The sequence below is a fragment of the Xyrauchen texanus genome, chromosome 49 (genome assembly GCF_025860055.1).
Source record: "Xyrauchen texanus isolate HMW12.3.18 chromosome 49, RBS_HiC_50CHRs, whole genome shotgun sequence".
In the NCBI taxonomy this organism is placed as follows: Eukaryota; Metazoa; Chordata; class Actinopteri; order Cypriniformes; family Catostomidae; genus Xyrauchen; species Xyrauchen texanus.
In genome coordinates, this window is record NC_068324.1 from 9,985,066 (window position 1) to 10,010,606 (window position 25,541).

At 37.1% G+C, this 25,541-nt stretch overlaps 3 protein-coding genes across 8 annotated transcripts in view; 2 read left to right on the plus strand and 1 right to left on the minus strand.

Moving 5' to 3' along the window:
* Nucleotides 1-11,127, plus strand: part of LOC127640401 (fatty acyl-CoA reductase 1-like) — a 19,928-nt gene extending 8,801 nt beyond the window's left edge. The window contains exons 5-12 of the mRNA XM_052122931.1: nt 690-867; nt 1,371-1,415; nt 1,525-1,652; nt 1,768-1,835; nt 3,622-3,793; nt 6,571-6,700; nt 7,124-7,251; nt 8,189-11,127. Of these exons, the coding sequence (XP_051978891.1) occupies nt 690-867; nt 1,371-1,415; nt 1,525-1,652; nt 1,768-1,835; nt 3,622-3,793; nt 6,571-6,700; nt 7,124-7,251; nt 8,189-8,351 (1,012 nt within the window). The 3' untranslated portion in view covers nt 8,352-11,127. The remainder of the gene's footprint in view (nt 1-689; nt 868-1,370; nt 1,416-1,524; nt 1,653-1,767; nt 1,836-3,621; nt 3,794-6,570; nt 6,701-7,123; nt 7,252-8,188) is intronic.
* Nucleotides 11,128-11,697: 570 nt separating this feature from the next.
* LOC127640635 (dickkopf-related protein 3-like) lies at nt 11,698-20,113 on the minus strand. The gene is made up of 7 exons (XM_052123316.1): nt 19,868-20,113; nt 19,540-19,665; nt 19,190-19,270; nt 16,488-16,580; nt 15,076-15,220; nt 12,454-12,604; nt 11,698-12,209 (listed from the first exon to the last, which is right to left on the minus strand). Exons 1-7 carry the CDS (start codon nt 20,063-20,065, stop codon nt 12,152-12,154), a joined length of 852 nt encoding a protein of 283 aa, XP_051979276.1. The 5' UTR covers nt 20,066-20,113; the 3' UTR covers nt 11,698-12,151.
* A 4,687-nt stretch (nt 20,114-24,800) lies between these two features.
* LOC127640466 (F-actin-monooxygenase mical2b-like) overlaps nt 24,801-25,541 on the plus strand; it is a 53,527-nt gene continuing 52,786 nt past the window's right edge. For all 6 annotated transcript variants that reach the window (XM_052123054.1, XM_052123059.1, XM_052123056.1 and 3 more), the window contains exon 1: nt 24,801-24,962. The gene's annotated coding sequence lies outside the window, so the exon portion shown is untranslated. The remainder of the gene's footprint in view (nt 24,963-25,541) is intronic.

Sequence of the window (25,541 nt, forward strand, 5' to 3'; positions counted from 1 at the left end):
ATTAGGCATCATAAAAGAAGACTCTGCTATTATCTTGTCAAAGGGAGGTTGTAAAAAGTATTGAATAAAAGGGTGCCGATAATTATGGCCAATGCGTTTTGGAGAATTTTATTTTTTTATGTAGTAATGAGATATTTTCCCTGTTTATTTCAATTAAAGTTTTTTCTTTTTTTTTAATGAAAATATCAAAAGGATAAACACATAAAACACTTTCTTTGCTCATATTTACCACTATAAATATGCTGTTTTGCAGCTTTGCCTTTAAGACTCGTATGTAAACAAACTCGTTTGTGAACATGCAAAAGATTACAGCTTTTGTTTTTATAAATGGTCTTTTTGAAATGGGGAATATGTTTTGAGTTCAACAAAGAGTTCACAATTTTTTCTAAATAGTAGTATCTTACTGTATTTTATGCATGACTATTTAAAGGAAATTTCTAGCAAATGAGTGAAGAGACTTTTAAAAGCTGTTTCTTGGTGGTATGTTAAAGGTGAAAAACAATGAGAGCCTTTATTTGTATGCTAACTTTACCAGGTAAAGTTAATCTGGTTTAAATAAAACCGGTTTCAAGAAAGTTGCTGATGAGCGAAAAGCTTGCGATGCTAAAAGTAGCAATAAATCACAGTAGTAACTGGATGAAACGCTTTTTTGCACTTTCTTACCTTCCCCAATTGTAAAATTCTGACAGGTGGATGGATGACAAGCTTGTCTCTTTAATGACACCAAAGCTTTTAGGTGAGCGGCCTAACACCTACACATACACTAAAGCCTTGGCAGAACAGCTCGTCCAACAGGAGTGTGGGAACCTCAATGTTGCCATTGTCAGGCCCTCTATAGTAGGAGCCAGCTGGAAAGAACCATTCCCTGTAAGTATGCTATCCTCCCACATAATTAAAAGGTAATAACTTCGCCCCAAAACCTTGTGAGCTGCCTTGCTGCCTTCCAAAGGCCAACGTGTAATTTGGTTGTCTGCAATGCTGATCGTTCCGCACACAGTACATGTGACGCAAATTGCGTTATCCGCACAGTCTGTGCTGTCTATGTGTGTTCCAGTTTTTTGCAATTTTCACAATGTACACCCGGGCCTAAAGGCATTATCCTAATGAATATGTAACCTCATAATTGACGATTTTGAGCGCTTTTTCTAGGCAGCAACTCAACATCATGCCACATAAATTACACTGCATAGGAGACTGGACTTGCAAGTAATTTTAATATAGTTTGACATTAAAATGTTGCCAAGTTGATGGCGTGAGACAAAAAATAATACATGGCGCACAAATTGGGTAAAATAATAATTTAAGGGATCTCACTAGGTTATTTTTTAACATGGGTTCCTCATTTCCTCTTACTTTGCAATCTGTTAAAGGGCTGGATTGATAATTTCAATGGACCCAGTGGAATATTCATTGCTGTGAGTACCCAGTTAACCTTTTTGGACTAGATTTAGATGCACTAGGATTTCAGTTTGTATGATTACTCAATGGTTCTTGATGAAAAGCAGCTTTTTTGTTTTTTAACAGGCAGGAAAAGGGATTCTGCGAACAATGAGGGCTTCGAATAACGCCGTCGCTGACCTCGTGCCAGTGGATGTAGTCATAAACACAACTTTGGCCGCTGCCTGGTATTCTGGATCCCAGAGGCATACCAGGTTGGACATCTACACAATCAGCAGCAAGCACACTAAATCCCTCACACATGAATCACTGGAAAATAAGTCATGGAAGGGATGCCAGCACTTTTCCAACACTGTTTCTTTGTTGCAGGCCGAGAAGTATGTTGGTGTACAACTGCACAACAGGAGGGATTAATCCATTTCATTGGGGTGAAGTTGGTATGAATCACCTTTTCAAACCTAAATCACTGCATGAGTCAGATGTCCGCAGTAGCATTCATTGCTTCATTTTCTAATTAAATGTTTTGCCCTTAAATGCAAATTGAAGAATTAGCAATGTCAGAGTAAAAAGGATTCCCACGCTTATTAATTTAACATGTTTGAGCAGGCTTGAAAAATATGGCTGTTGCCAACCAAGCTCGTTGTTTAGTCCTGTGTGTTATTGGAACGATTTTAACTTGGAAAGAGGGTATTTGTACACAGCCCTGGCTCTGTCGGACCGATCCACACAACACTGGTGCGTTCACACAGCATTGGCAATGAGTGTGCATGAATTCTGGGTGCGGAGCTTCTGAAGGAGCACTGAAGGGAGGGTTATGTTTGTTGTCTTGTTTATAAGACGCTAGACGTTTATCATCTTTTATTTAGAATGGCCTTTTTGTTCATAGGGAATCGGAGAGTGTGAAAGGGCATGATGAGTCTGAGGGTGTTGGCAAAGGTTGATTGAAAACATACTTTATAACTTTAATTCCATTTGGTGCCACTAGTAGTGCAGAAATTACACACTCCACCTTTAAGAGACAAATTAGCTTGGTTTAAAGGAATAGATCCTCCAATAAAATGTAATTCTCATAATTTACTCACCGTCTTGCATGACATTTTCTTCAGCAGAACAGAAATATTTTTAGAGAAATACTTAATCTATGTAGGTCCACTCTAAATCTCTACTATAACTTTCACTTTCAGATGTGAAAGGGAAACTAAACAGGCACCACATGTGACTTTCAGATGTAAAACTAGAGATTTAAAGTAAAAAAGGACTTACATTTGTATCTCTTTCTTACCCACACCTATTATATCACTTCAGAAGAAATGGATTTAACCACTATAAACTTATGGATTATTCTGTTTCCTTTATGTGATTTTTTGGAGCTACAAAGGTCTGATCACCATTCACTTGCATTGTATGGACCTACAGAGCTGAGATATTCATCAGGTTAAAATATTTCTGTTCTGCTGAAGAAAGTCAGTCATACACATCTTGGATGGCATGAGGGTGACTAAATGAGAATTTGTCATTTTTGGGTGAACTATTTCTTTAACACTGATGTAGTTAGATTAAGCATTCTGCTGTAGATGGACCATTCTTTGTATTGCAAATTACTGAGAAGAATTTGACAGTAGTGTTGACAGGGCTCAACAGAATAAGGAATTTTTACAGTAAATTAATACAAAAAAAATTTGCAATATTAGTTTGGAATCATACAGCAATGAAACATTCATTGCTTACATTTGTTGGGAAATTATATATTTTTTTTAGTTACTGATTGGTTTCTAATTTTCAACACATTCTTAAGACTGCACTGGCTAAATAGGGCAAGTGACAGTTTTGTCTACTGGCCCGAAACACTCTTCCATTCGCCTCGTCCAGGGGACCTTCCTTATTGTTGAGCCCTGCAATAGAATGAGTACAGTGATGCTTTCAAAATTATCCCAATGCAACCTCTTGGCTTTTACACCAAAGTGGTGCCAGTGCATCTTTGCACCATCTAGTTTTGTTTTGGCTTTCAGGATTTTATTTTGAAAATTGGTTTAAGGGCCTGCTGCCAGTTTTGCTGGTCCAGAACCATCTTTTATTTGGTGGAAACATGCAGAATGGGGTGCGATTGTGTACTGTTTAGGCATGTTGAATGTGCTTCCAAGGTTAGAATGTTGCTTTTTATCCCTTAACCAAGTCATACCTAGCTGTGCCGTTTACTCTGTTGAACCCCCTTTTGTCTCATAGAGTACCATGTTATATCCACTTTCAAGAGGAACCCACTCGAGCAGGCCATCAGGCGGCCCAATGTAAATCTCACATCCAATCACCTTATCAATCAGTATTGGATTGCTGTAAGCCACAAGGCACCAGCATTCCTATATGATCTCATCCTCAGGATGACCGGAAGAGAACCCAGGTAAATCCGACTGCTCGCCCCGTCCCTCAGCTTCCTATTCCCGCTCTCCCTCCTCCACGCTTAGTCTAGCCCAATGCGCGTCACGTGTCGCTCAGTGTCTTGGGGAAGGATGCATAACCCATTCAGAGACTGGCTTCTGCACTCTTCCATCCACGTGTCCGCTTTGCCATGTGTATGTCCTGTAGCGATGTGTTAAAATGCTTTTGTATGTTGTATGCCTGTATTCCTCTCCACAGAGTACTGCATAAACATGACGTTCAAGACCAACCCCTTAGAACAGGCTTTCAGACGCCCCAATGTTAACCTGCGATCCAACCCTTTTACCAATCAGTACTGGACCACAGTGAGTCACACCCTACCTGCCCTGCTGTATGATGGGTTTCTCATGTTGATGGGTCAGAAACCCCGGTAAGATCTTCAGTCCCTGCTCCAACCCCGTCACCTCCACCACTGGGTGTCGGGTGTGTGGTATGGCATGGCATGGCCGGTCGTTCTGCTGGGAAGGATTCCAGCCTGGCCATCTGCTTGACTTCATGGCATTGGACATGCTGCTGGCAGGCTACCATGTCATGAGGTGCATGGAGTTTAGTGCAAGCACACTTTTTTGTGTTTTGCCTTTTTGTGAATACATCTGACTGCATTCAGGTGCTTAAAGCAGTGTTGTACTGTGAGGTCAAGGAGATGGATCCATCCCCCTTCGGGTCATGTTTTGAATTTTTTCTTGTGCCGTGCCATCAAGTCTTCAAAAGAGGTCTTTTGGTCTGCTCTTGTAGCACATGAAAACCGTGGAAGTTGGGAATGATGTTTTGATCAACACAACAGCCTCTATTAACAAAGCAAGTTGGAGTGCTAAGCTCAGATCAGACAACTGGCTCTTTACTAGAAACGTTCCACTAAGTGCCAAAAACGGCAAGCTGATCAGAGAAAAGCACTTGCTTTCTTAAAGGGATAGTTCACCCAAAAATTGTAATTATGTCAGCATTAACTCATCCCTCATGTTGTTCCAAATCACTTGACCAAATCACAATCTAAAAAAAAATATATGGCAAAACATTATCCTTACAATTAAAGTAAATGGTGATTTGAGGTTAACATTCTGCCTAACATCTCCTTTTGAGAGGGGAGATAAAAACATACATGTTTGGAACAATATGAGGGAGAGTAAATTGCACCTTTAGTAGTTGTTGTTGTTGTATTCTCTTGGAGTGAACTATTCCTTTATGTAATGGGACCAGGCACCAAACACTGCTTATGCAATTGGTTTAACCAACCATAAAAAAATATTCAAGATTGCTGCCTTCAGATTTGACATGGACAAATGAGAAGGACGTTTTTAATTATTAATAGAATATTTTAGCAGTTTGACAAACATCCATCAGTAAAACTGCATATCATTTTAGGGAGTAAGCGTGTTTGGGAACTGGAAATGAGAGTACGGGTTCACCCTAATGCACCTTTAATTAGATGCATTTCAGTTCAATGTGGTATTCCAGTAATGCAAATTCACAATTAATCCCCACATTGCTGTCATGCATCTGGTTTAGGGTACAAGTGTATTTAAAGCTGTGGAAGTTTTGAACGTGTGTTCTAACACCAAGTCAATGTTTTTATTTTATTTTTAAGTTCATTGTTCTAATGTCATGCATGTTTTATGGTCATCCTTCTGTCCAACTCATAAGACATCTTGGTGGGAAACTGGGTGCTTCTGGACATTTTAATTGAATTTCAATAATGGTTTTAAATTTCAAATAAAGCATGAAATTTGGCATACATCTGGCATGGTAAATATATGTGTCATACCAAAGATACAAACAGCAAATATCTCGAGCAAAAGAAAAAAAAAAAAAAAGTGTGCTCAGGTGCTCTCCAAGATCATTCAAGGTCTGTTAACCATTTTATTGTGTGATCGTTATTCAACCAAATCATAATGGAATCCCCAGTTGTGTTTGGTCAGCAGTGCTGCATCGGGATCTAACCTACATCATATAACCTAAAGGATTAAAGCTTTGAGCAATTTCACAGTTTACTAACTAGGTGATTTAAGGCTATCTAATTTAATCAGCACTGTTGTACTAACCTGAGTTTAAGTATGTTATGCAAAATATGACTATGTATATGTTAAGACGTTTGTGGGATCCAAAAAGTCTAAGACCACACTGACAGTCTGAGATTCAAAATCGAATGAAATTTTTTATGGTTTAAAGGAAAAAACAAACAAATATTGATATAACAAAAAATGTATAATTCTGCACTTTTATAGGTCACTTATCAAAAAGCAAATTAATAATATTGGCCATGTTAACTCCATTGTATAAGGTGATTTATTTGAAGCTTGAGTGCATGCTGTCATTAAAACAAAAGGAAGAAAAAAAAATTTAATTCATGTTGATTAAAAAAGATTAGTGCTTTTTCACAAAAATGTTATGCTGATATTTTTTTAAAATAAAATTTGTATTGAATTAAAAATGCAAAATAGAAGCATTTTCACTAGTGGTCTCAGACTTTTCAACCCCACTGTATGTAGAAGACATTTGTAACTAAAGCTGAATATTCAAAGTTATTGCTATACATTTAAAACAAAGATATTTAAGAGCAGTGTTCCTCGTTAGTGTTTTTTAATAGTTGGTGTTGCTGTCGCAGTCACCATCTGATCTTTATTAAATCGATTGCCCTTTCAGGGATTAAACTAGACAAAAAAAAAAAATACAGCACAAGCTGAAGCTAACGCTCACATGTCTCTCCTGCTCGCTCCTTCCATTGTTTCCGTGGCGATGCAGGATGATGAAGACGATCACTCGGTTGCACAAGGCCATGATTGTGTTGGAGTACTTCACAAGCCACTCGTGGGTGTGGAACACTGACAACGTCACCATGCTCATGAACCAGATGGGCTCTGAGGACAAGAAGGTATGTGTGTGTGTGTGTGTGTGTGTCCCATCTGACTGAGTTATATAGATTTAAATGTGTCCATTATTTAAAATCTGAGAGTTTGTGTATTGTAAATTAAACTTGCTAAAGAAAGAAAAGTGGAACCATGGAACACAAAAGGAGATGTTAAGCAGAGTGACAGACTCTGTGACAGTCACTGTTCATGTTTGTTGTATTAAAAAAAAAAAAAAAAGATGCAATGAAAGTGAATGGTGACTGAGGTTAACATACTGCCTAACATCTCCATTCTGTGTAAGAAAGTTAGTCCTATAGGCTTGGAAGAATGCTAGGGTTAGCATTTGGAATTTTTCTTTTTGGGTGAACTATCGCTTTTTTGTCTCTGTGTTGTTCTGTACAGACTTTGCTTGATGTGATTCTGTGGAATGTCATTTTTCTCCCCAGGTATTTAACTTTGACGTCAGGCAGTTACATTGGGCAGAATATATGGAGAATTACTGCATGGGCACTAAGAAGTATGTTCTCAATGAGGAGCTGTCTGGACTTCCTGCAGCACGCAAACACTTGAACAAGTGAGTATTGAAATCCTCATGGTTACCATGAGGGTAACTATTAGTCTCACTGAAAACGTAATTGAATTAGACAAGTCACTGTACTGTTGGTTGCTAGTAGGTGTTCCTTCCCGAATGTGCCATCCCAACTGTATCAGAATCTGGATTGGTAGATGCCGCATTGTATTGCTGCACATTTGCTTTAAAGGGATAGTTCACCCAAAATGACTCGCCCTCATGCCATCCCAGATGTTTATGACTTTTTTTCATCTACTGAACAGAAATGATGATTTTAAGAAGAATATTTCAGCTCTGTAGGTCCATACAATGCAAGTAAATGGGTGCCAATATTTTTAAGCGTCAAAAAATCACATAAATCAGCATAAAAGTAATCAATAAGACTCCAATGGTTAAATCAATATCTTCAGATGCGATATCCAGATGCCACTGGGCAGGGAGAAATTTTTCTGGCAAAAATCGCTTATATATTTATCTGTTTCTCACGCACTTGTATCATATCACTTCTGAAAAAATGTATTAAAACACTGGAGTCGTATGGATTACTTCTATGCTGCCTTTATATGCTTTTTGGCAGTCATTCACTTGCAATGTATAGACATACAGAAATAAAATATTCTTCTTAAAGGGATAGTTCACCCAAAAATGAAAATTCTCTCATCATTTACTCTCATCAGATATTCTTTTAAGTTGAATACTGCTCAATTATGACTTGACCGTCTCTTATGTTGCCTCAAATAGTCAACTCTCATTGAAAATGAATGTAGCTTGTGCCTACAAATTGCTGTTGATTTGCCCACTTTTGCCAGAACTTGCAGTGGTAGAATCAAAGTCTGGTTCGGACCAAGCAATTGACTCAAACTAACCAAAAGACTTGAAGAATGTTCTTTGTTTTTTGACTGGATTTGCAGTTTTCATGCAATTGTTTTCTTTCCTGTAGGCTGCGGAACATTCGCTACACATTCAACACAGTCTTGGTCGTTTTGATCTGGCGCATCTTCATCGCCCGTTCGCAGATGGCCAGAAACATCTGGTACTTTGTCGTCAGCTTGTGCTTCAAGTTCCTCTCCTATTTCAGAGCCTCTAGCACCATGAAATACTGATCCCCCACACTCCTCCCCCCTTGTCCAATCCCACCGGCTATGCACACACTTCTGCTTTGCGATACTCGGGACTCTGATGTCCCTGCAGGGTCAAACATACAGGCGTAGTATCTGCTATCCTCCCCTCCTTTGCAAGTTTGCCCTTAACTCAAGAGTGTAAGTGCACACTTGCTACATAGAAAGCATGACTTTTTGGACCACAAGTTCAAAGAAGTTCTTTGAGCACATTAAAAGCGAGAGCATTCTTGCTGAGCGTGTTTGAGCACTTAACTGTACCCGTATCACCTCCTGACCTCGAGCAGGTCATGGGCGTCTTTTGATTATTATGGATTACATACTTGCCCACACTTGTTCCAGGCATTGCTTGTTGACGGCAATTACCTGTTTCCAACTGTAATCAATGAAGCACAAGGAAAAGAAAAAATTAAGAGAGATTGGTTGGTCTCAGCTCTGTGCCTACAATTCAGAAATGATCTTGTTTATCAAGTGCCCGTGTCTTTGTTAAATCCATTCTTTTTACATTAGGGTCTTTTGTCTTATTAATTTCCTCTCTCTTTGAAATGAGACGAAAGCAGTGATCATGTTCACATCAGCGTCTTGAGCCTCTAAATTTCATGCCTTACGTTTATGTCTACACACATTTCTTTACTTGACCGTGTAGTCTTCGATCAGTCATCTTGATATACATTATTTGTACTACTTGACCTCTCGCTTGGGTTCATTTTGTTTTGTAAAAACAATCAAGCTTCTGGTTCCTTGAGTCATATTTCTGACAATCTTATAGCAGGTTTGTGCATATTTCAGAAACATTAGTAAATGCAAGCTTCAGTTTGCTAGCTTGCTTAACCTACTGCCTTTTACGAATAATCGTGAAACACGGTCAGAACGAATTTGTGTCAGTTGTTTATAAAATCATAGTCAATTGTGTTGATTTAAATGCAACAGTAACTAGAATGGTTTTATGAACTATTCACATGTGCTGGAGTAGTAATTTATTAATTATGTAAATGATGTATGAGTTTATGAATAGTTAATCATCTATCAAACCATTTATACGACTATTGAATGCAACAGTTGGTTTTGGAGATGTTTAATTATGAATTTATGTAATGATGGTTTTACGAACATTGGTCCTTTTCATAAAATATAAGAACACATTTTTTTAAATCGTTCCTAAATCCATTCATACTCCATTTGTGCCATTAAACTGAATGCAACAATTTACGTAAGAGTGATTTTACGTATGATTTACACATTCTTTCTGCATGTGCTGCATGTTAAAAGGCCCAGAGAATGGGTTTACATAATGAAATTAATTAACATAACCATTTTTAGGTTGTCACATTGAAAGCGACAGGATACGTAAGAGTGATTTTACGAACAATTTACCAAGAAATGCGTTCTGGTCAAGTTTCACGAATGAGGCACAATGATTTTTCTCTTGCCATGACTTGTAAGTGTTCAGATAATAGACTTTTGTACATAAATAATTTTTGCTTAATGTTATCCTTTCTTAAATCACACAAGCTGACAAAATCTGCAGCTGTGTATAGACTTCAATTCTTTAATTTGTTGAATTCATATGTTCTTCAGCAGAGTCAAATTTCATATCAGAAAAGGGTGAAGGTTCATTTAATGGGATTCTGTTTTGTTTTTCACCATTTATCCTCTTTATAACTGTGCCTGAATGTTAATGTATTGTGAACAAGAGCTAACGGATGTATATTTTCTAAACCATTTCTGTATAACTATTTAGATAGTCATTTAATATTGTCTGCTATGTATTTTTCACGTTTGTAATAAATAGGAAGTGATTGTTTATTATGGAAAGTACAAGTGAAAGTATAATATATAAAATATACTGTATAAATCAATGTCCACACGTGCTTCTAATCACAAGAAAGGTTCATTATTTTTACAGTAAATTATATTAGTTAAATGTTTGTCATTTCAGCCAAACTTTGCACAGCTTATTATCATACTGGGAAATGCTAGTTGATTGATATTGTTACTAACTGAATTATAGATAAAATATTCTGTATTTTCTATTAATGGTTTAAACCACTTGTAAAAGGGATCCTTGCCTTAATTTTAGTGTTTTAGACAGGATCCATATTTTTATGTGGGAATCTCAGTGGAATGGTCATTTGGAAAGAGAATTCTGTGTATTCAGGTTTTCCTAACGAGAACAGTTACTCCAAAAATAAAAAGGAAATTAAAATTGCATGCAGCCATTTCAATGTTTGTACGTATGTGTATGTATGTATATATATTTACACATACATAGAGTATATAATAGTAAAATCTATCCTATTTTGACTTTTTGGGGGGGGGAATTAGCCATCACATGTAAAAAAAATTAAAAAAAACCGGTGAAATGGTTCACCTTAATGTCTCATTTTACAACTAATTATATATTCCTCCCTGATCTTAAAAAACAAAGGGTGAATCAAAAGGAAGCCAGGTCTTGATGCAGCAAATGTAGTTTGTTTCCCTTTTTTCCTGTTTTGTCTGCCTTGTACGTCATTTGTTTTCCTGTGGGGTTTATATCCCGTAACATTGAAAAAATAAGTGAACTGTATTCCCACGGAGAATTGAAAATGCCACATTAAAATGTCAGTGAGGGGTACAACAAAAAAGGGTGCCTTTGTAAACCAAAAGAAATAAGTGAACTTCTTGAGTTGTCATTTTCATTTTATGCTATAAGCGAAGCAAATTGTTTGAATGTATGCATATATTTTAATACTTATTGCCCTGATTGAAATATATTGTATCTCATGTCTGGGTGTGTTTTTTGACTGGAAAACATTTTACGATATTACACAACTGTTAAACATTTCACCATCAAAAGTCTACGTTAGTGTGAAAACATGCCACTTGAGTTTGAATTAATTACTCTTTAGTGTTTTCAGCTACGCTTGACTAGTCATAAAAGTTTAGTTCGCTCGGAAATGAAAAAGTTCATGATTTACCCACCCCCACTTCGTTCCAAATCCATATAAGAACGTTATAGGGTTTGGAACGAAGTGGGGGTGGGTAAATGTTGGGGAGAATGTTATAGGGACTGACAACCTCCCACCATTCGCTTACATTGTGAAGTGAATGATGACTGAGGCTGTCAAACTGTTTTTGTGTGTTTTCCATTGAAGAAAGCAGTTTTGGAACCCCATGAGCGTTGGTAAAGAGAGAATTTGACATTTTGGGTGAACTGTCCCTTTAACTTGTTTTATGTCCAATGCAGTCTAACACTGCCATCTGCTGTTCAGACATGAATAGTACTTGATCATTTTTTAATGCTTATGCTATGTTGTAATGTTAATAGTACCAGCAGATAATCATTTTATGCAAAGACCATATTTATTATGAATGCTTAAAATGTCCATCTTGGCCAACATTGTCATAATCTAACTAAATATTTCTTGAACAAAAAAGGTTACTTAAAAATCTTGCATCACAAATAAGAGCACATCCCAGAAGGCACTATAATGCTGGTAGAGTGCAAAGCTTTCTGAAGATACAGGCATTACAAATGAGGCTCAGACAGAATGCACATTTTCTCAGCTGAGTTTGTGGAAAAATCTACAGAATGGATTTAAACATAAAATAAACAATAGTAGAGGACTGTTTATTTTACTAATGTAGGTCTACTGCACACATAGAAGCTGAAGGCATTGCCAAAACAGGTGAATATATTTTAGAAAAGAAACAAGCAAGGTGCAGAGATGTATTTTGTGATTGATGGTTATAGTTCCAATTCTGCAGGAATTTTTTTGGCCGCAGATTCCTTGTGAGCCAGGTGATCAGTCTAAGATGCCTTCACCAGATGAGTTCCTCTCATCCACACAAACTGATTCTTTCCTACAATATAAAAACAAAGCAATTGTTACATTATTTTTATATAAATGTCTCATTGGTTTGTTTTTTGGTCCTTGAAATATTATCTCTGCTAATACACATTGCTTCTAATATACATTTGGGTTTCAAAAGTCTTGGCTCCAATCTGATTGGCTGGCTAGATTACAGTTATAACAGGTCAGCCTTGTACAACACACTAGCAAAGACGCATGCAAGGACTGAGGTTGGTATGAATGTGCTCGCTCACCCGAGGGGCTGACAATGCAGACCTGCAGCACAAGGGCAGCTCTCCAGTGGGCCTTCCTCGTCCCACAGTAACAGTTCCATTAGCTGGTTAGGGTGATCACTACAGCCCTGCCGTTCCTGTGGCTTGGGGCGGCACACGGGGAAGAGAAGGGCTAGAGATGAAGAGATAAATCAGAGAGATTGATCTGTCTTGATTTTGCTCTTCCTTGTTATTTTTGTTAGTCTCTTTTTAGCTTTAATATAACACTTGTATTCTTTAAAGTCAGAGTTTTAATCGTTCTTTATCATTCTCACTGTATATTTGGTAGTTTTTCTCTTAAAAAGGGTCAGTAGGTGATGTTAGCGTTAATGTGGAACTTCCATCAGACTTAAAGGTGTTATATGTAAGATGATACACGTGTTTGAAATGGGTACTGCAGTCTAAATACTACAAATATTGGACAGTTGTCTGCAAAGCTCACGCGGGTTGTCAGAACGAGGACACGCAACAGGAACGAGCGAAACTGAAAATGTCAAGCGACGAGCATTACACTGTAAATTGATCAGCTTATGCATACGTTTGCAATGTTTTTATTGTTTGCAAATTATTAAACAGCTTGTGTGGATTTTTTCATGATCCAGTTCGTTTGATGGCTGCAGCACACAGTGTTGTTGGCCTGCAAACTTTTTCAAATCTGGCAACACAGCGGTGTCGAAATACTATTGGTGAGTGGGAAGTGGGCGGGATCACACAGGCCAAAACATAAACAGAAATTAAGACCTGGAATTGAAACTTCAAAGTTGAATATACTGTCTGTAGCATTGTTGTCAGAGAAGCCAGTATTTCAACTTAGCATCCTAATTCTCTAAATTACATATTATGGTCATTTTATGGTCATTTTATGATTTAGTACAGTAAAAATATTACATATAACAACTTGAACCACGATTTCCAAATATATTAAACACATGGCCCATCTTTCCAGAGCCCCGCCCACCAAAGACATGCATGCACACAGAGATGCTTTGAGAGATGAAGCAGAAGAACATCTCAATGTCACACGCAAGTAAATGAAACGGTAGCAAAATTGCACTCTTTACACAACAATCTGACACACTCAGCTTCCTGCTGCCCATAATATAGTCTTCTTTGTGATCTCCCAGAAAGCCCTCAAATTCTTAGGTTTGGCTAAAAGAATCTGACTGCAGCCCACGTCCAAATATTTCTCCAAATGTTTACAGAGACTAGAGCTGTTACAAAGACAAGTGTGATATTAAATAACACTCATTTCATTGATTTTAACAGGTAATAGAGAAATAAACTAGATAACAGAACCTTTCATTTACTTTGCTTTGTTTATATGCAGTTCAGTTGCAAACACTTTGGCAATACAAATGCAAATGACAAATATTTCCCATGCCAATAAAGCCTTAAAACTGAAACGCCACAGATAAGAAGAGGGGTATAGCAGATACCAGTGAAGAGGAGGAAAAATATTAGATGGACTCCAAACTAGGACATTTAGTAGTGTCTGTGGTTGGTTCAAAACCGCATAAATGTTGCTGGTGCATATCACATGTCTGAATCATGAAAATCTGGCAACGGAATGACAAATGACTGAAAAACAATGTGACCTTGAGAGTGTTTTTGGGCCAGGAATAACATTTATTAAGAGGAGTAATATTCCAAACTCAAGGAAACAATTTTGTAATTTCAGGGGAAATCTTCTAACTTGGAGGCCCATGCACTCTGTGGAACTTGATATTTTTCCAGATGTGTTCTCATGTAAACCACTGCCCATTGCGGATAACTTACAGTATATATTCTCCATGGCCAAAAGTTTGAGGACACACTCTTCTAATTAGCTATTGCAGCTTTACCCATTTCTAACAAGACCATAAAATCAAGCACACAGCCATGCAATCCCCTTACATACTTACATTTACAGTACAATAAGGCAAACTAAAGAGCTCTGTGACTATCAGTGAGGCTCCTCACAAAGCTAGGTCTGTAAAGAAATGGTTTGCTGAGTCTGGTGTGGAAGAACTCGATTAGCCAGCACAAAACTCAGCATAAACCCCGCTTTTGAAATTAATTGGAATGCCAACTGCGAGCCAGACCCCATCGCTCAAAAGTTCCTGACCTCACTGATACTCCTGTCTGAATGGGAGCAAATGCCGCCATGTTCCAACATTTAGTGGAAAGCCTTCCCAGAAAATTGGAAGTTGTTACAGCACCAAAGGAAGAACAAACTTGAACTTATTAAAAGGGACAGTTCATCCATTTACTCACCCTCATGTTGTTTTAAATCCATATGACTTTCTTTCTCCCCCAGGAACCCAAAAGGAGGCAGAATGATAGCCTCAATCACCATTCACTTTCATTGAAGTTTTTTTTTTCTATACACTGAACGTTAATGGCGATTGAGGCATCTCCTTTTGTGTTCCATAGAAATTATGACAAATATTTGTATTGGGTGAACTATCATTTTAATACCCAAATACCTGGTACTGTTTCGGTGTCCATATACCGTATGTGTTGTGTATCATACTATACTGTGGCAAAGTTTACATTTATTTTTCATTCTTTCTAACTTTCTTGAACTTTTACACTAATTTAACGTTTTTCCACATACATTCCTACCTTTGTGGAAGGCACAGCAGTGTTTAGGACTGCAGTCATTCTGGAATTGGCAGATTGTTCCAGACTGTCCTTTAGTTCTCTTCTGAGTGCAAACACCCCACACACACAGCTGATCGCCACAACACTCCTCATCCTTTGTGCATTGCTTTGAATATAAGTAACAGAACAGGAAATTAGCAAGAAAAGAATATTCTAGAAATAGTTCACTCAACAATGAACTATGCAAACAAAAAAATCTTGATCTAATAACATATTTACAATAATAGAGATTGCAAGGCAAGTATTTCAATTCCAATTTTTATTTTCTCTTTTACACAAATTTCTGCAAATAACTACAAAAAAAGTAAAAAAAAATAAATAAAAAAATGCAGTTTATTGTTCAATGAAAATCCCAAAAATACAATTTGGTAAACAACCTCTGGTTTACGGTTTCCCCATTGACTTGCACCGTTAGAATGTTCTGCATTAAAAAATGTAACCTACTGCGATAGCATCAAAGCATTATTTGCATACTGAATTGCAACTGGACTTTTCTTTCTTTCACCTCTTTAACCACCTACAGCACCTTTACAAATCAAAAATGTGATGTGCTGTGGTAATTATTGTGCACAGACACCAGAAAAACACTTGCAAATACTAGTATTTCCTTCAGGAAATGTAATTCTAGTTTTGTTTCCTGACTAAAATTGATAGCCCCTAAAATTAGACATATTTTCTTTATATAATATACTATTAGTCTCTAAAACTTGTTTTCATAAATGACGCTTACACTTCAAAAATATTTTCTGTTTTGGGACATACAAATACATTTGCTTCCAGCACAAGCATGTTTGTTTGCTTATGTTATGCTTAAAGGGGTCATGACATACCTTTTTTATTATTTCAATATATTCCTTAATGTACACTTTGACAATTTGTAAATATTTTTGCACAAAAAACAGTCATATATTTGTGAAACATAATAATTTTCCACCTTCATTCAGCTGCTTCTCCTTTAAGACAGTAAACATCCACTGTTATGATTGGCTTTCTGCTCTTGACTGACCTGACATCTCACTCCTCAATGCTGCTGGGCGGGGCTACAGAGTAAAAAGTTAAAATAGGCATTGATGTGTTGTTATGGAGGCGGTCAGATGCAAATGTCTACCACAGTGTGACATCACAATGTGGAAGAAATAGAGAAATAGTCGTTTTGACAGCTTGGTTTCAACAAATGCTGTTTTTGCAGTGAGGAAAAAGTTTTCATTTCTGAATAATTTTTTTTTTATAGTACAATTAACTATTATATGTTAAAACATCAAGATAAAATTGATTCCTCATGTCATGACCCCTTTAAAGGTGATTGAGCTATATATATAATTATAACTTAATTTTTTTTATCTCACTGAAAATGGACTTTAAAAAGCACACACCATATTAGCTGCCTGGCAGGGCATACATCTGGAGGTGACAATCTCATCCAGGCAGTAGCTGCCGTCCCCACAATCCTCATCAATCATGCATTCCTGCTTGAACAAGCATAAAACACAGATATTATATACTGTACAGTATATATAAAGGTACAGTATATAGAGAGAGTGAGACACTGTTATTACATTTACAGTTGAGCAAACATCCCATCATTCATATGAATAAACCCTGGTGGACTGGCATAAATCAATTTTGTTGGGTGAAAAATTCCCACATGATGCCATTAGTTGCCTTATAGTGACAGATAGTACTAGAGTGCTTATATATATATATTAACTCTGCTTTCTCTATGCAAACTATGGCATTATCGCTAAACTACTGTAATAGGGTGTGTGTTTTAGTTTCAGATTTGCCACCAGGAAATTCCAAAGAGTTGTTTCGCCTCCCAGACAGAAATCCAATTGGGGACTCTACAATAGAAAGACCAACCTACCATTTACCAGAAAGAAAAAAAATATATTTTCTGGAACATTTGCAACTGCTTGGCTTCCTAAAATAAGTGAATACTTTTTTAAACAGTCTTATTTTAGATGCCACAATGTTGTACTGTAAATCATCAGTAATTAACTCATCGGCTGTGTCATAATTAATTCCACATTTAGAGCTTGAGGTGCAGGAAGATAGTGCTCAGCATGAACCGACCACTTAGCAGCCAGGATCAAAACCATGCCATCCCCCTCTAAACTAACATCATCAAGAGTCTAGCACTCAAACACTCCAGCAAACAAAACAAATTCCATTATTCCGGGACAAAAACAACTTGTCCAATTTCGTTTTTGTTTTGACATCAAGCATACAAATTTGAAATATATAGAAAGCATGCAAATTAAATTATTCAAAATTTCTCCTAGTTGTAAAATCATTGTCATATGGCACAATAATTATTACAAAGGCATATTACAGTGAAACAGTCTGGTCCTGGAAGTTAAAATCCTTTTCATTTTATTCATTCCCAATGCGTTGAAAGTTCTCGTGGTGGCATAGTGACTTGCCTCAATTCGGGTGGCGGAGAACAAATCTCAGTTGCCTCCACGTCTGAGACGTCAATCCACGCATCTTATCACGTAGTGCGCGTGGAGGCTTCACGCCATTCTGCGGCATCCACAAACAACTCACCACGTGCCCCATGAGACCACGAGGAGGTTACCCCATGTGACTCTACCCTCCATAGCAACTGGGACCATTTTGTTGCTTAGGAGACCTGGCTGGAGTAACTCAGCACGCCCTGGATTCGAACTCCCGACTACCAAGTCAGCGTCTTTACTCGCAGAGATACCCAGGCCCCCAATGTTTGTATATTTTTAATATACAATTTCCATTGTTTTGAATTCAATTATGTAATTCGCTATGCCTCATGGGATTGTAGTTCATTCCCTTGTGAAAAACGTTAAGTACCAAGTCTTGTACCCTTGTCTATATTTCTGTTTTTTCAATAATTATTTGCTTCAAATCAAAGTTTTTAATGTTGTGATACACTTCGAAGGCTGTTTGGTTTCGTTCATGGCTTACATCTCTTTTATGAAGTATTTAATGAAGTATTCCTTACGGAAAACATTAATGGGAACAATACTTCCGGAACCAAGATGTCAAAAATATGGGCGGGCATTGTAGAGCTATTTCACATGGCATTCTGGAATATTTGATTCTGATAGGTCCACTCAAATGTAACAACCACTCAAATTAATATTTCATGTCCATTTATTTATATGATAAGTAGCTGTAAATAAATGAGATATTGTATACTAGTTCTGAATTGGCATCCTGACCAACCTGTTGGACTGTTTGTCAGATTATTCTGCGATAATGTCTGGGTAACTACACATTATCCCTTAACTATGAGTTAAGATTTGCCATACTCTGCAAAATTGCTATAAGCCACTAAGAGTTGCCTCATGGCAACATCACTGCTGGAACTAACTCTTGACCACAAATTCCCAGTGCACCACTTTCCATGTATTTTTTCCAGCTGTTCTGATTTTACCATATACTATCACAGTGCCAGATGACAGCATGGCCAAGAGTCTCTAAAGACACTGCAATCTATAAAATTGTTTATAGCATGCGGCAATGCATAAGCACATTGTATTTATGCACGTGTGCATGCAGTTTATCTAATGTAATTGCTCTGGGTCTGTTATAATTGTAGCTGATATATTTTAACTGAACCAATAAAGCTATCAGCTATTAGACTGAATGTTATTATTCAAGAAAATTTAGTGCGTCTAAAAGTAGTGCAAACTAAAAACATGGGAATCCGTTTAACTCTGAGTTTTAAAGTGAGCTTTAAAAGGACAGATTTGGAACATCTGTCCCTCGGGACAATTATTAAATGGTTTACAACAATTCTCCATGTTTAGAAAGGTTTTCTTAATGAGGCAATGCAACGAGTCTTGATGTGCCACATGTTTACCAAGCAAACAGCGGGTCCTAGTCTTGGTGAAGTGGAAAATACATGTCGATTTTAATAAATAATCTTTACATTCCTCAGGTTTCCAAGGTGCCCAGGGTGACTTACAAGAATGCATACTGAAACTTTAAATGTCTTCAAGAAAAGGTCTACCAGACCACTTTCTGAGCAATTAAATACAATTTAAATGAATTAACCTAATAGGCGAGATATACAGTAGATGAGATACAGACTTACATGATCTACTTCGTTCCACCGCCCAGTGTTCTGAATGACAGTTCTGGAAAAATCTGTTTTCCCAGTCTTATTGTCTGTTTCCTATGGAGCACAACCAGGTGTTTATTCACAGATAAGGAAACAGTCAGTGCTGGCACAGCAATTACTCTGATGATGCATTAAAATGCTTTCTTATGTGGCAGTTGACCTCAGATCTGGTCTTCATGAACTTTAAGAGACATATACAGTATATAAATCATTCCATATAATATATCAATCATTCCATATTTCATACAGTATATAGTATCCCATGTGTAAATACATAACTAAGCTAAACTAAATCATGGTAAAGAAAAAAAAAACAGAAATACCTTGTCGATACGCTCTGTTAGTTGGAAGGTCCTTTTGCCAAGCTTAATCTCCCTTGAAGTTTCATTGTAAAAATTGTCAGGGAAGTTGCGTTCATGTTGTAACGACTTTGAAGACTCATTGTCCATCTGATTGTGTATATTTATCAAATAGAATACATTTTGCATGAATAAGCAATTATTTATCTAAACTGTGAAAAAGTTATAATTAAAGTTTTTCTATTAGATATCCCCAAATATTGCATTTAATTCTTGTGCGTAAAGGACAATTATGCAATGTTGGCTAATCTTTAAACTATTTGTAGCACTTTGGCTTTTAATCCTGCCATACCTGGTGCACAGCCTCCTCTAGTTTCTGCTGCGTGTCCTCCATCAGCTTTTCCACCTCCTTAAACATCTCATTTAAAGTGGTCTGTCCCTGCATCACATGTGCCTGCAGGGTGTCAGTGATGTCCACATGTCCAATTCTGTGAATTGAGCTCCCTACCACAAAGCCCATATAAAGGGAGAGTAGCACAAATCTCAGCATAGTTTTTGATCAGGCAAGTTACTCCTGCTGTCTCTGGAACGTGGTTTATTAGGCAACTTACTAAGGGGGGGGGACCGGAGGGACCGGAAAGAAATGTTTGGCTCCCAATTGAGTCTGATGGCTGAACTATTAAAGTGGCAGCACACTGGCCTTCAGAAAAGAGTTAAAAAATGTAATTCGCAAAAACCCAACACTTTAAAATCTTAGCAATATCTCAAATAGTATATCATATGTTTATTGAAGCAATAAGCCAGAGGCTGTGCATTAGCAGGTAGGTTGGTTTTATAATAAATATTAATACAATTTACTTAGGGACCATAGAGTTGGATTTGTTGTCAATAGCCTACTATTGTGATTTGTGCAAAATTATTATTATATAGCTACTTATCATATAAGTAAAATATTTACATAAGTGCAGGTTAATTAAAGCCATAACATTTTCTTGCAATTCCAAAATGAGTTGATGGTGTTTTGTAAATTGTTAAAATTTATGCGTAACAAAAGCGCCCTTCAATTATAGGAACCAAATGTGGGCGACATCATACCAAGATATTGGCTATGCTAAATTGCAAACAGATTTTTGATATATTGAATGGTGTTGCCATGGTGACGCGATAAATTAACATAAAAAATGGGAAAAAGTAAGTGTCTCATATCTTCTGCGTGCATCAAAATTGAGCCAAATGTTTGACATTGCGGGCAGATCACATTGATGTGGCTATTGTGGGTCACGGTCGTAGCGCCACCTACTGGCAGAAGGAAGTGTGTCACTTTTAACAGACTTTGAAATACCTCTTATGTTTACCTGAATGGCTTCAAATGTTTGTTTTTTTTAATAATGTCAAGGCAGTGCAGATTTAAAATTCTGAAGGGATTATTGATATCTTAATAATTATTGCCATGGCAACACATTAAATCCCATCATTCTTTATGTATAGTCACATGTTTTGAGATACTTTGCATGCTTGAATTTTCATGATATTTTGAACACATATCAGAGTTGTTGGCCATTAGGCCTGGGCAAATGTTAACACATGGGCATGGCTTGGAGCTCTGTAGCGCCACCTTATGACAAAAGTGGTGGGGTTAGTTTCTTCTATGGTCACCAAACTTGCTACATACATTGTTCTCATCAAGCTGGACAACTTTCAAAATTACAGTCATTAGCTCCACCCAACAGGAAGTCGGCTATTTTGGATTGAATGTGCATTTTTGGAAAATCGCAGGGCCTGAACTTTTGAATACTCCTAGGGATTCATGTGACTGGCACCAAATTTAGGGAACAGATTTTTTATATTCTTAACTGCAATAAATTTATCCCGAAAAATGGGAAACAGGAAGTGTCTTATATTTTTTGTGCGCATTGTGTGATTTAGATGAAAATGCAGCTGTATGTTTGGTAATGGGAGCTGATCATATGGATGTGGCTATTATGGATCACGGTCATAGCACCACCTACTGGCAGCAGGAAGTATGCCACTATTTTATTTAAATAGCTCTCTTGTGTTTACATGAATTTCTTTAAAATACTTTAGAATTATGCCAAGACACTGCTGATGTAAAATTGTCAAGGGATACTTGATATCTTAAATACTATTGCCATGGCAACATATTAATTGTTATTAATCCTTTCTTCCTATATTTTGGTGTTTTTGAGGCAATTTGTGTGTAAGATTGCCCCTGTAGCACCCCCATTTTCACCTACAGTCATCAAAATTGGTACATATATAGTTCTCATCAAGATTTCGGCACCAGTGTAATGCAGTTCAATGGAAAGGAGGAGGCGAGAACCGGCTTGGCAATATAAATAATATTTGAATGATAAACTGAAACAAAAGACACCAACACACACACATGACGGACATGCCCGTAAACAATCTCTCTCTCCCGCACCATCTTCCGCAGTCAGCCTTTATCCCTCTCGGAGGCTTGATTAGCCTGATAAGGGACCAGGTGTTAGAATCACGACCCGGCCCCACACTGTTGAGACTTATTATAAATAAACAGACGATTAAAAAATATATATAGTTTGTCTATTATTTCCATGCAGTCTATGGTACTTGTATATGATTGTTGACAGATCTGTCGCTGAAACTGCAGAAGAGCTGTACACCTATTATCATCTTCACCTGCTGATCACTTTAAAATAAATGTGAGCTTTTCTAAAAAAAAAAAATTATATAAAAAAAAAATCATGACTTATATAAATTTTTCTTTTTAACAACAAACTTCCAAGTGTCTCCTTTCAAAAGAAACCATGCCTGCAAAACAATGTAGGGATGAACTACAGCCATTATATTTTGAGTATGTCCTTTTAGGCTAAAGTGCTCTAAACAAGGGGTGCACATTAACAAGTAAATAATAATAAACTGTTGCGCCGTGTCTCGCTGATTTTTCTTCGTCTCACGCAAGAGCTTCGCGTTTTTTAGACGCCGCGTCAAGCAAAGTTCTTTTAGCAAGTCTGTTCACTCATCGGTCATCTTGGGAAGGCTCATGTGCAGCAATTTTTCTATCTAAACAATCGTCATACAAGTGCTGCTCGTATCTACTTGAATGGGAAATGACCATAATCTCCAAAGAACATATTTCAAATAAGCAGTAATATCTGACAACACCTGTATCATAAATTGTGCTTCTTTACATCATATTACGATAAAGAAAAACGTAATTATTCTGGCTTGCTAATGCCCATGCAAGGTTGATTTAGTTGATTGACAGGCAATGTCTATCTAAAAGGTGATTGGCTCTTTTACCTGTAAGGCGGTAGCCTACTTCCTTTCTACATCCGTTTCCCGTTGGGCGTTCCAAATTCTCACATTCATTTTAGTAGTGACCCGTCTCTGGTGTCGAGTTTAAAAGAACTAGAAGCGTCTCGAGACGCTCTTCTGCCACAGTCCTGATCTGTTCAATGCGTTGCGGCTATTTGTGTATGTGTGTGTATTTATACTACATTGTGAGGACCAAATGTCCCCACAAGGATAGTAAAACCTTGTGGGGCCCAGCCAGCGGTCACTATAGCTTAGGCTATTAACAGGGTTGGGGAGTAACGGAATATATGTAACGGGAAAACGTATTGAAAATACAAAATATAACTGAATTCCACTACATTGTTAATTATAATACAGTTACATTCAAAAAGTATTTTGATTACTGAAGAGATTGGCTACTCTTCATTTGATTACTTTGCATTTTATTGTCATTTGTTTAATTTAATATTTAGTTATTTCAGATGGAAAACATTTATACATGTATAAATGCGATCCAAAGTGCATTTGAACAGCGGTAAAACACTTACTTATGATGTGTTACATTCATACAAGCAGACAGGGAAGTAAGCTGGAAGTAAGTTTGGAGCAGAAGAAATAGAAAAAAAAACCTTGTGTATTGTCAGCTTCATGCTAAGTTAGTTTCTAGCCATTTTACATGCACATGTTACCAGGCACAATTATATTTTTTAATCAAGAAAATTCACGTTGGATCATAAATTTTTTTTTCTTCTAGTAAGACCTTTGATAGGGCAAAAATCATATTCTTTATAATCATTTTTTAATTGTTTTCCTTTAAAAATATCTAAAAGTCCTTAAAACAAGATCAATTTGATTTATCTTGTTTTAGAAACAACACTGCATAAGATAATTAGGTTTTTCAGAGAATGTATTTTTAACATGTGTATTTTGTCTTACTGTACTGACAGAGTTATTATAGTCAAAACAAGTGAAAAAATCTACCAGTGCTGAGGAAGTAATCAAAAGTATGTAGAATACTGATCTTGAGTAATCTAACGGAATACGTTACAAATTAAATTTTACAGCATGTATTCTGTAATCTGTAGTGGAATGCATTTCAAATGTAGCCCAACACTGTTTATTAAACATACTAAACAATGTTTTTTGGAAAATGTAAAAATGAGATGAAAAGGAAAAAGGTTTCAGTGAGGGTTAGGTTTAGGTTTAGGGGTAGGGTTAAGGGATAGAAATTATCGTTAGATCTGTATGAAATCCATAAAATGCATGGAAGTCTATGAAGAGTCCCTACAATTATATAAAAACAAGTTTGTGTGCGTGCGTGTCACACCTATCCTTTCTCAATGTGAATTCCGTATGCACATCCTTTGATCTTCCAGTAGATGGCGTCAGAGTACCCTTTCTCGTTCAACACTGTGGTATGATTCGCTACTTTAATGACGCTTTCACCTGCCAGTGTTTGTGTGATTTTGTGCTGATCGTGCAAGCAAAAATCCAAACATTACACGACTATTGTAAGTAAGATAATATGCATGGTGATCATATTTATAAAGACTTAAAAAGCATGCAATTTAGTAACTTTTTGTATTGTATAACGTGGTTAGCAGCAATAGAGACCCTACTGTTAGGGAGAGAGTATGAGATAGTAGTGAGAAACAAATGGCTTCCCCTGCTGTTTGCACAATTCGGCAATATTTCATAGCACAGGTGCGAAGGTGCTGGTTTAATGCATTCCATTCTCGGAAAATAATAATATAGTAGGCTATTGCATACATTTAAACCTGAAAAAAATCTTTATTGTTAAATGCATGCATTCTAATAAAATAACAGCTCTTATGAAACCACAAACTTTAAAGTTATTCTGTGGTGGCTGACCCAAAATTCAACGGTGGGATTCGCCTTCCAAGTTTGTCTGATTTTCCCATTTGGGCGTCATGTGAAGCGCCGCCTCTAATTTTAAAAGCGCATAAAGACCAGTCAGTCGCGAGCGCGACAGATATTCATAAACAGCCGAGTGGATGGAGATAGTTTAAAAACGTTTCCCTAAAAAAAATACAGTGTAGAAGTTATACGGATAATATCGGCCACTTTCAAACAAATGTTGTATTGTAGCTGTTGTCGCTGGAGCTGAAAGTCAATCTGCAGAGGAAAAAGTAAGTTTGTTGACGCACATTATTTGAGCGCGTGTCAGTGCACGAGCTGTTGACGCGCTACACCGTGCACGCGCTGCTTTGACAGGATACGTTGTTGCCATAAATGTAAAGATGTTTCTTATTTAAATATGAACAGAGGTTTAGTGATGTAGTATGCGGTTGTCTTGAACTGCCGTTACAAGACTGAATTCACAAAGCAATAATGGTAAGTTTGTATTGGATGTCCCATTTGGTCTTCGATTACATCTTAGTAAGCTTAGTTACATGAGTGGTGTAAATAATTTACTTAAACTTTTGGGGTGCTTGTCAGCTGTCTAGGTTTGTAGTTGATGTCCTAGGAAATGCCAATATAGCATTAAAAGCACGATTTTGGCCATTATATCAGTTGTCTGATACAGTCATTGACCTAATTGACCACATTACCAGATTGTTTTGCTCCAGTTATGGCTGTTCTCAGGTAATTAGTTTGGATGACAGGTGCACAGGTATGTTTCTGTGAATAAGTAGAGATAGAAAACTTTGACCAAACCTGCAAATGTGCCATAGAGGTGTTTTGGACATGGCCCTTGTCCACATGTT